Source organism: Globicephala melas, chromosome 3 (genome assembly GCF_963455315.2).
Source record: "Globicephala melas chromosome 3, mGloMel1.2, whole genome shotgun sequence".
NCBI lineage: Eukaryota > Metazoa > Chordata > Mammalia > Artiodactyla > Delphinidae > Globicephala > Globicephala melas.
The window spans coordinates 170,259,321-170,269,494 of NC_083316.1; the positions used below are offsets into that span (position 1 = coordinate 170,259,321).

Below are 10,174 nucleotides of genomic sequence, written 5' to 3' on the forward strand. Positions count from 1 at the left end.
TTGTTGCCACGGAGGGGCGGGTTCGGGCCAGCCCCACGGGGCTGTTAGGCTCCTGCGCTCCCCGAGGGGGGTCCTAGCTTCGTGTCTGGCCTGGGGGAGCTGAGTCACATGGCCCTTGACCCTGGCCTGCGGGAGTCGTCTTGCTCTGGAGACCCTGTGGCCAAGCTGCCCCAGGCCTGCCCGCACTCTCTGCAGCCCTGGGGCTCTGTGGCCTCGGGGAGCCGAGCAGCTCAGCCCGGCCTGGAACCCCAGCCCCTGGAAAGCAACCTCTCCGGGCAGGGCGGCGCACCAGAAAGCAGGGAAGAAGAGGGCGGCTCCGAGATCCCTGGAACCTCCGTCTCCCCAGAAGCACAGCCTCAGGTGGCAGGAATCATAGCCCCATCACCCCCACTAACCACGAACGAACCGGAGGCTCCTGGCCAGAGGCTCCTGGCTGGCGGACTCCTTTCAGAAACCCCTCAGGGCATCACGTGACAGCGACTGGACCCTCTGCTCACCCTGGGGACAGGCCCGCCACGTGCTGCAGGGCTCCAGGGAAGGCGTGGGGGGTGGCTACGGCGATGGCACTGTAGCCATGGCTGCAGAGGACAGAGGCTGGCCTCTCCCGCACTCGTCTACAGCCAGCGGTGTTTAGGGGTGGGGAGGGTCTGCGTCTGACCCCACCTGGACGCCCGGGGCCACCTCCCCTGCGAGTCACCAGACCCCCACGCCCACGGATGACATGGCCACACAGCTTTGGTGAATACTTTTAAGAGAAGAATTTGTAAAAGTAGTAGCGGTGCCCCAAGGCTCGGGGTGTAGGATCTGGGGCTCAGTGCAGTCCCGGGCGGCCCCTCTGTGCGCAGGCGCAGCCCGGGGGCTGAGCTCGGACCCTCGGGGGAGGCGAGGCTCCAGCTGGGTGGGGGCAGGGCGGGCACCCGGCGCGGGATGGTCACCACTTGAGGAAGACCATGCCCGCCAGGACGGCGTAGCCCAGCACCAGGAAGAGGACCTTGAGCAGCCGGTCGCTCTTCTCCTCCAGCTCCTTGGCCAGGATCTCAAAGAAAGTGACGAAGAGGAACGTACCGCCTGCCAGGCCCTGCAGCACCACGGAGGCCACGCTGCTGGGCACGCCCTGGGCACTCTCGATGCCCAGGCCGAGGCTGATGCCCAGGGGGATCATGGCGCTCACGGTGACGGCCAGCTTGGCAGCGTCCCTCAGGGTCATGGCGCTCCTGGCCATGCTGATGCCCAGGGCCACGGCCACCAGCGTCTCGTGGATGGCCACCCCCAAGAACAGGCTCACCACCTTCTCCCCCTCCTCCTGCAGGCCCAGGGCCAGGCCCTCGAAGACCGAGTGGGCCGACAGGGCGAACACCAGGCTGAGGAGCCGCAACGGGCTGGAGCGCGACAGCTCCTGGACACTCAGCCCGTGGCTGTGCATGTGGGGCTCCCCGTAGAGCGCGTGGCCCCGCGAGCCACCCATGAAGGGGCTCTCGTACTCTGAGTCGCTGCCCACGTCCGAGCTGGCGTTGAACGTCTCCAGGTCGATAAAGGCCGGCCTCTCCTTGCGGAAGGTCAGGACAAGCTGCTCCAGGAAGACGGTCATGAAGAAGCCCAGCAGCATGATGGTCTCGGCCAGCGGGTAGTCGGTGCTGATGTGCCCAAGACTCAGGACTTTCTGGAGCTGGAGCAGAGGGCGCGAGAGGGGGAAAAGACGGGCAGAGGTTCAGAGGCGCGACCGCCGAGACCCCGCTGCCCACGCAACAGGTTCTTCAGATGTCACCTTTCAAGTAGCAGAAATACCCAAATCATACAGGTCTTAAAGAGGGGTGGTGGCTCATCCTTGACGGATTTAAAAATAAAGGGACTTCCCTGGTGGTCCAGTGGGTAAGACTGCGCTCCCAATGCAGGGGGCCTGGGTTCAATCCCTAGTCGAGGAACTAGATCCCACATGCACGCCACAACTAAGAAGTCTGCATGCCGCAACTAAGACCCAGCACAGTCAATAAATAAATAAATATTTAAAAATAAAAACTCTATTAGAAAGGGACTAGGCCTCACGTCATGTCCACTATGTCAACCAATTTAAAAAGAGTGTAGTGGGCTGCATCATGACCCCTAAAAGATATGTCCACCAGGAATTTCAGAATGTGACCTTATTTGTCAGAAGGGTCTTTGCAGATATAACTGAGGTGTGATGGGCTGAATTGTGTCTCCCCAACAAAAGGAAATTTCTATATAAAAGTCTCCCAACCCCTAGTGCCTCAAAACTAACCATACTTGGAGATAGGGTTTTTAAACAGGTGATTCAGTTAAAAGGAGGCTGTGAGGGTGGACTTAATCCACTAGGACTGCTGTCCTTACAGGAAGAGGAAGAGCCATCATCTGAAGAGACAGCAAGAGGTGGCCATCTACAAAGCAAGGAGAGAGGCCTCAGGAGGACCAAACCCTGCCAGCACCTTGGTCTCAGACTTGCAGCCTCCAGCCCTGGGAGAGAATAAGTGTCTGCTGTTTAAGCCCCCCGTCTCTGGTCTTCTGTTATGGCCACCCCAGGAAACTCACTCAGACACACAGGGAGAGGCCATGTGACAACAGAGGCAGAGCTGGGGTGATGGAGCCACAAGGTAAGGGACCAAGGACCGCAGACGATCCGCACAAGCTGGGAGGGACACGGGATAGACCTCTCTCACAGCCGGAGGACCCAGCCCACCGACACCTTGGTCTCGGACTTCTGGCCTCCAGACTGGGATATCAGCCAGGGCTTCTGGCCCTGATGCCTGCACGGGGCTGGCTTCCACACAACCCGGAGGCTGTTTCCAGAGCCCCCACCACTCCACCCCACTGGGTGAACATGCTGAGAACGAGCATGAGGCTCGCCGGCACATCCAGCCATCCTCGTCAGATCCTTGAGTCAGCGCTGTCCCATAGAACGTTCCAGATGGTGGAAATGTCCTCTATCTGTGCTGTCTGATATGGAAGCCGCTAGCCTCGCGTGGCCCACGAGGACTTGAAATGTGGCTGGTGCGGCTGAGGACTGGCACGTTGAAGTGTGTTTGACTTCAATTCACTGAAACCTGACCAGCCAGAATGGTGACTGGCAGCCACACCAGACTGTGAGGCAGACACTCTGGCTGAGGCTGGCAGGTGGCCAGGAGGAGGGGCCTGGCTCACTGAGGCGTGGGGAGTCTGGGGCAGGGGCGCGGCCCAGGAGTGGTTTGGGAAGGACTGTTAGAGGGCCCCGAGCACTGAAGGGGGATGGGGAAGGGCAAGGCCATTGCAGCAGTCCAGGCCTGAGGGGTGGCACTGCGGGAATGTGGGAAACGGCGGGGGGTGGGGGGGTGGGGGGAGGGTGCAGAGGGTGTCAGAGAGGACTCCGATCTCAACCTCACTGATGCCAAGTGCACAAGTTTCCCACGCTGTGTAACAGAGGAATGCAAGCTTAGCAGCATAAAACACCTCCCAGCCCTCAACGTCAGGGGTCCAGGCACAGGATGGGGCTTGTGGATAAAGCAAATGGCACAGTGTGGCCAGGGACTGAGGGTGGCTCCCAACCAACAGCCAGGGAGACACTGGGCCCTCAGTCTGACAGTCAGGAAGGAACTGAACCCGCCTTACAACCACACGGGCTCAGAGGCCAATCCATCCCCAGTCAAACCTTGAGATGAGACCACAGCCCACCGGATACCTTGATTGCAGCCTCATGAGAGCCGGCAGCAGAGGACCCAGTCAAGTGGTGCCCAGACTGCTGACCCACAGAAACTGTGTAGGAATAAACACGTGTTGTTTTAAGATGCTAAGTTTGTTATAATTTGTTACACAGGAGTAGCTAACTGATACAGGAGTTGAAGAGAGGCCACAGTTGCCAGCTTCAGGACAAAGTGCATGTGTCTGGGGCAGGTGGTCTGGTCAGGTAATGGCTGATGAGCCCACCAGCCGGGAACCCTAGGTCTAGTTCAGACCCCTTGTTTACCAGATAAGACCCAGAGAAGAGACGCAACCAACTCATGGTCACACAGCAAATTCATTTTCTACTTCCCATCACCCTTATAGTGTCAAGGCCCCGACCTTGGTATCAGGGTTGAAAAGCACCAGAGATGGGGAGGGGTAAGATAGGGGTAGGGGATTAAGAAGTACAAACTATTATGTGCAAAATAAATAAGCTACAATGATATACTGTACAGCACAGGAAATATAGCCAATAGTTTATAATAACTATAAATGGAGTATAACCTTTAAAAATTGTGAATCACTATGTTGCACACCTGTAACTTATACAATATTGTACATCAACTATATCTCAATTAGGGAATTCCTTGGCTCTCCAGTGGTTAGGACTCTGTGCTTTCACTGCTGAGGGCCCAGGTTCAGTCCGTGGTCAGAGAACTAAGATCCTCCAAGCCACGCAGCACAGCCAAAAAAAACAAAAACACAACAACTATATCTCAATTATAAAAAAAAAAAAAAGGAAAAAAAAACAAAAGGCACCAGAGACGACTGGCCATAAGGTGCCAAGGGCTGCTGCTGCCACCCCAGGGAGCCTTACCTTTTCCCTCACGGCCGGCAGTAAAGCATTGAAGCACGTGGCCAGAAAGACCCCGCCTCCAAAGGTGTTGCAGAGTGAGAGGATCTTTTTCGAACGATGGGCCTTCTCAAAATCCGTCTCGATGATCTTCACGGGGAGCAGGGAGCCCAGCAGCATGAAGAAGAACACGCCCACCATGCAAAGGATTTTGGCTACCAACAACTTCACCATGGCGGCGGCCCGGGCTGCTCCGGTCACCGGTCACTGCAGGGCCAAACCATGCGTGGGCGCACACTCCCCTCCCACGACGCGCTACGGGGCCCAGCCAGGCAGCCGGGGGCTCATGCCTCAGTCCAGCCACTGTGAATGTCAGGGGCAACCGCGTCAGCTATTGGATTGGTTATCTGACCAGCTAAAGCAACCAAGCCCATCACCCCCAGTACTTCACCCCATTCCAGGCCTAGCACACGTCCCTGTCTCCTGCAGAAAATTCTCCACGGCTGCACTGTCCAACACAGCAGTCGCTAGCCGAGTGTGTCTGTGTAAGTTAATTAAAATTAAATAAAATGTAGGCAATTCCCTGGCGGTCCAGTGGTTAGGACTCCACGCTTTCACTGCGGGGGGCACAGGTGCGATCCCTGGTTGGGGAACTAAGATCCTGTTATGTGGCACGGCCAAAAAAATTTATTTTAATTAAGAAAAATTATAGAAAATGTAGAATTCATTTCCTCAGTTGCGCTACCCACATTTCAAGTGTTCCATAGCCACTTGAGTCTAGCAGCCGCCCTACTGGACAGCACAGACAGAGAACATTTCCATTGTTGCAGAATGTTCTGGGTCCCACTGCCCTTACATAAAATCCAAAGGCTTTACCCTGAGGCAAAGGCTCTGCACCATCAGCTCGGGCTCCACCTCACCTCACTGGCCTTTGTGGTGCCTGACGGTGGCAAGCCCGTTCCCACCTCAGGGCCTTTGCACCGGTTGTTCTCTTGGCCTGGACCACCTCTCTCCCCTGACCTTCCAATGATGCTTGTCTTTCAGGCCCTCAGGAGGGCCTCCCCCTGCCCTAAATGGCATCCCTTGTACCCACCGCAAGGCCTGGCGCAGAACAGATGCTCAGTAACCGCTGGCTGAACAAACGGATGAGCTGAGGCATGTGGACCTCTTTACGGGGACTCAATGAGCCAAAGGAAAGCAGATCTCGCCCTAGATAGACCCGAAAATGTTCCCATTAGAATGAGGGACTGCGGCTGCTCCCCTGTCCTTAGGCTTTCTCCCCAACCTCCCAGTTCTCACTGCCCGCGTCCCCATGTCAGCTCAGATGCCACCAGTGGAGAGGGGTCTCCTACCCCGTCCCCTGGCATCATTGGTGCTACAGGGAACTACATAATTTAAAGTCTCTTAATGTCATCACTCGCCCTGGGCTGAGACTTCCACGGGAGCAGGGAGTGTGTCTTCCTCAGCCCAGAGCCAGGTACAGTAGGCGCCCAATAAATATCTGCCGAGCGTCGGGATGCCCCAGTCTGTGGCGTGGGGGTGAGGGTGACCTGGACGCCCTCAAACCGGGGGCTGATGGGGCTGGGCAGCGGGGACGGGTTCATTCATTCATCCTTTCACTCAGCACTTATTGAGCGCCTTCTGTGTGTCCCGCGCTGCACTGGGCGCCCCGCTCGAGAGGGGACAAGTCGCGCTCCACCGGGGGAGCCGGACGCAAATCACACAGATCGCCAGTAAAGGCGGGGCCTCGTCTTACGGGCGGCAGAGCCCGCCAGGCCCCGGGCCGCCCCGGCCCCCAGTCCCGCCCCGGCCCACACGTACCTCCGCCGGGTCCTCGCCCGCCCGCCGGAGCCGCCCACCGCTCAACCGCCGCGCCGTGTCAACCCCACTGCAGTGTTCCCGGTCTAGTCCCGGCTCGGCGCGCAGCTGCCCACGCCCCACCCACGCCCCTGCCCATTGGCCGCCCCAAGCTCAGCGGGCCAATGTCTCCATTCCATTGGCTGTTACGGCTGCCACTCACTCCGCGACTCCACCTCTCCTACCGGCAAGGGAAAGTAGTTTCCTCCCACTGAGCGGCGGGTACAGCCACCGGGCGGCTCCGGTGGGAAACTCCGACCCTAGGGGAATGGTTCCGCCAGCGTCTGGCTTCCAGAGCTGTCCAGGGGTTCCTGGTGCTGAATCCCGTTCGGATCGAGGTTTGGCCATTGTCAGAAAACGATTTGCTACGGGTGACTGCCTCTCTCCGAGCGTCCTCGCTGCTGATGCCCTTCCCGTCGGTTTAAGATGCAGATTTATCCGTTCAACATCTCTGCCTCCTAGGTACCAGGACCTTTTCTAGGAGAACATCTGTCAACAAAACAAGGATCTCTCCTCTTTTGGAGCTTACGTGCTAGGAGAAGACAGAAAATAATCGACAAACATAATAAGTAATAAAATTATGTCAGAAGGTGACAAGCGCTCTGGAATAATAGAGCCCAGTAAGGGTTATCAGAATGCTGGGAGGTGGCTTGGGATGAACACACACACACTACTATACATAAGATAGATAACCAATAAGGACCTACTGTATAGCACAGGGAACTCTACTCAATATTCTGTGATAACCTATATGAGAAAAGAATCTTAAAAAGAATGAATATATGTATATGTATAACTGAATCACTTTGCTGTGCACCTGAAATTAACACAACATTGTAAATCAACTATACTCCAATAAAATTAAAATATATTTTTTTAAAAAAAGAGTGCTGGGTGGTGGATTGCTATTTTAGGTTTTTTAAGGATGTGTATCCAGGAGTGGAATTGCTGGGTCAAATGGATATTTTTTAGGTGAGGAGGAGACTTTTTTTTTTTTAATGGGTTGATCCACTGCCCCATAAAAGCAACCAGACTGGGCTTCCCTGGTAGCGCAGTGGTTGAGAGTCCGCCTGCCGATGCAGGGGACACGGGTTCGTGCCCCGGTCCGGGAAGATCCCGCATGCCGCGGAGCGGCTGGGCCCGTGAGCCATGGCCGCTGAGCCTGCGCGTCCGGAGCCTGTGCTCCGCAAAGGGAGAGGCTACAACAGTGAGAGGCCCGTGTACCGCAAAAGAAAAAAAAAAAAAAAAGCAACCACACTTATGAAAGAGAGGACTGTATTCATCTGTTAACCAAAATCTTATTGTCAGCCTACCATGAGCCAGGCATAGGGAAAGTTGCTAAGAATAAAGTGGAGAATGCTACAATATGGATGAACCTGGAAGGCATCAGGCTAAGTGAAATAAGACAGTCACAAAAGGATAAATACTGTGTAATCGCACTCATAAGAGGTCCCTAGATTAGTCAAATCCATAGAGACAGAAAGTAGATGGTGGGGGCCAGGGGCCGGGGGAGGGGCTGGGGAGTCAGTGTTTCCTGGGGACAGAGTTTCAGTTTGGGAAGATGAGAAAGTTGTGGAGATGGGTGATGGGGATGGTTGCACAACAATGTGAATGTACTTAATGCCACTGAACTGTACACTTAAAAATGGTTAAAATGGTAAATTTAATGTTATGTATATCTCATCACAATTTTTGAAAATTTTAATAAAATGGAGTGAAAAAGCCCATGCCCTCACAGTTCACAGTCTAGTGGGAGAGACAAGTGTTAATGAAATAATAGCATATTATTAGGCAGACTTCTAAGATGGTTCCAAATGATCCCAACATCTTAGGATTCATGTCCTCGTATAATCCCCTCTGCTTAAGCCCGGGCTGCACCCAGTGACTTGATTCCAACAAATAGGATATTGTCAAGTGATAGGATATAATTTCCATGATTAGGTTTCAGAGGACTGACTTCTGTCTTCCTAGACAACTCTCTCTATTGCCTTTTTGCTTTCATGCTTTGATAAAGCAAGCTGAGATGCTGAAGATGCCCACACTGCAAGAAAGTGAGGGTGACCTCCAGCCAACAGCTGAGACCTTGGCACAAGAGCCTACAAGGAAGTAAATCCTGCCAATGACCACGAGTGATTTGGAGGGGGATCCTGCTCCCATTGGGCATTCAGAGGACTGACGCCCAGTGGACACTTTGATTGAAGCCTCTGAGGGACCCTGAAGCTGAGGACTCAGCTAAGTGAACCTGGATTCCTGACCCACAGACACTATGAGATAATAAACGTTGTTATCATAAGCCACTAAGTTTTGGGGAAATTTGTTATGCAGCAAAAGATAACCAATACAGGGACTTCCCTGTTGGTCCAAGGATGAAGACTTTGTCTTCCAGTGCGGGGGGTACGGGTTCGATCCCTGGTTGGGGAGCTAAGATCCCACATGCCAGAAGCAATATTGTAACAAATTCAATAAAGACTTTAAAAATGGTCCATATCAAAAAAAAAGATAACCAATACATATATATAAAGGGAAAACTGTAGGTTGTACTAAGTGCTATTAAGAAAAAAAAGAGAGAGAGAGAGAGACAGTTCTGTGTTAATCAAATAAAGAACAGTGAGAAGTAAGGGATGAAGAGAGGATGTTTGATGCAAAAGTAGAAAGGAGCTTGTGATATTGGAGGAACTGGAAAGCCAGGCTGTCTGAATATTGGTGAGTGACAAGGACATTCCCAGAGACCATTTTAAGGCATCTGAATTTCCCCATCGATGCAATGTGAGTCAATGATGAAAACTCATTGAAGAGTTTTAAGAAGGTGAAGGTTGTTTCAAGGTTATTCTGAGTCCCGTGTAAAGAAAGGATTGTAAGGGAGCGAGAATGAAGGCAGGGAGACCAGTTGGGTCATTTGAAAAAGAACTGATGCTAGTTTAGGTGTAGGTGGGAGGAGGAAGGGAGTGGATGAATTTGAAAGATATCTTGGGTGAATTGACAGGACTTGCTCCTGGTTTGGCTGTGGGCCGTAGGAGTAGGAGGTGTCGGGAATGACTTCTAGCTTTCTAGTTTGAGCCACTAGATGGATCCTGATGTTATTCACTAAAATAGGAAAGACTGGAGGAGGCACAGACATTGGAGGAGTCAAGAGTCTAAGTCTGGCTTTGCAGAGGTTAAGTATGAAATGTCTATGAGTTCTTAACATTTAATGTCACTTTCTGCCTTCACAGAGCTTGCTTCATTACAAGCATGCAATATATGGTAGGTATTTTTTTAAATTGAAGTATAGTTGATTTACAATGTTTTTCAAATTAGTTTTTATTGGCGTATAGTTGATTTACAATGTTGTGTTAGTTTCTGCTGTACAGCAAGGTGACTCAGTTATACATATACATACATCCACTCTTTTTTAGATTCTACTCCCATATAGGTCATTACAGAGTATTGAGTAGAGTTCCCTGTGCTATACAGTAGGTTCTTATTAGTTACAGTGTTGTGTTAATTTCTGCTGTACAGCAAAGTGACGCAGTTATACATATATATATATATTCTTCTTCATATTCTTTTCCATTATGGTTTATCAGAGGATACTGAATATAGTTCCCTGTGCTATACGGTAAGACATTGCCGTTTATCCATCCTATCTATAATAGTTTGTATCTGCTAATCCCAAACTCCCAATCCAACCCTCCCCTGCCTCTCCCCATCTTGGCAACCACAAATCTGTTTTCTATGTCTGTAAGTCTGTTTCTGTTTTGTAGATAAGCTCAATGGACTCACATTTTAGATTCCACATATAAGTGACATCCTATGGTATTTGTCTTTCTCTGTCCG

At 52.4% G+C, this 10,174-nt stretch overlaps 1 protein-coding gene across 2 annotated transcripts; it reads right to left on the reverse strand.

Annotated features, from left to right (window-relative positions):
- Nucleotides 1-734: 734 nt before the first annotated feature.
- SLC39A3 (solute carrier family 39 member 3) lies at nucleotides 735-6,435 on the reverse strand. 2 transcript variants are annotated; one of them, XM_030845484.2, is made up of 4 exons: nucleotides 6,323-6,435; nucleotides 5,595-5,710; nucleotides 4,526-4,864; nucleotides 735-1,666 (listed from the first exon to the last, which is right to left on the reverse strand). In XM_030845484.2, the coding sequence occupies exons 3-4, from the start codon at nucleotides 4,733-4,735 to the stop codon at nucleotides 932-934; spliced, it is 945 nt and encodes a 314-aa protein (XP_030701344.1). In that variant the 5' UTR covers nucleotides 4,736-4,864; nucleotides 5,595-5,710; nucleotides 6,323-6,435; the 3' UTR covers nucleotides 735-931. The 2 variants fall into 2 exon arrangements, with proteins under 2 accessions (XP_030701344.1, XP_030701345.1); XM_030845485.2 differs by lacking the exon at nucleotides 5,595-5,710 and having other exon boundaries at nucleotides 6,323-6,400.
- Nucleotides 6,436-10,174: the final 3,739 nt, after the last annotated feature.

Bases quoted from the DNA above. Each gene is read 5' to 3' on its own strand.
- SLC39A3 (XM_030845484.2), bottom strand. From the start codon at position 4,735: ATGGTGAAGTTGTTGGTAGCCAAAATCCTTTGCATGGTGGGCGTGTTC. The intron at 1,667-4,525 runs GTAAGGCTCCCT...CCTCTGCTCCAG, and splicing joins TGCCGGCCGTGAGGGAAAAG to CTCCAGAAAGTCCTGAGTCT.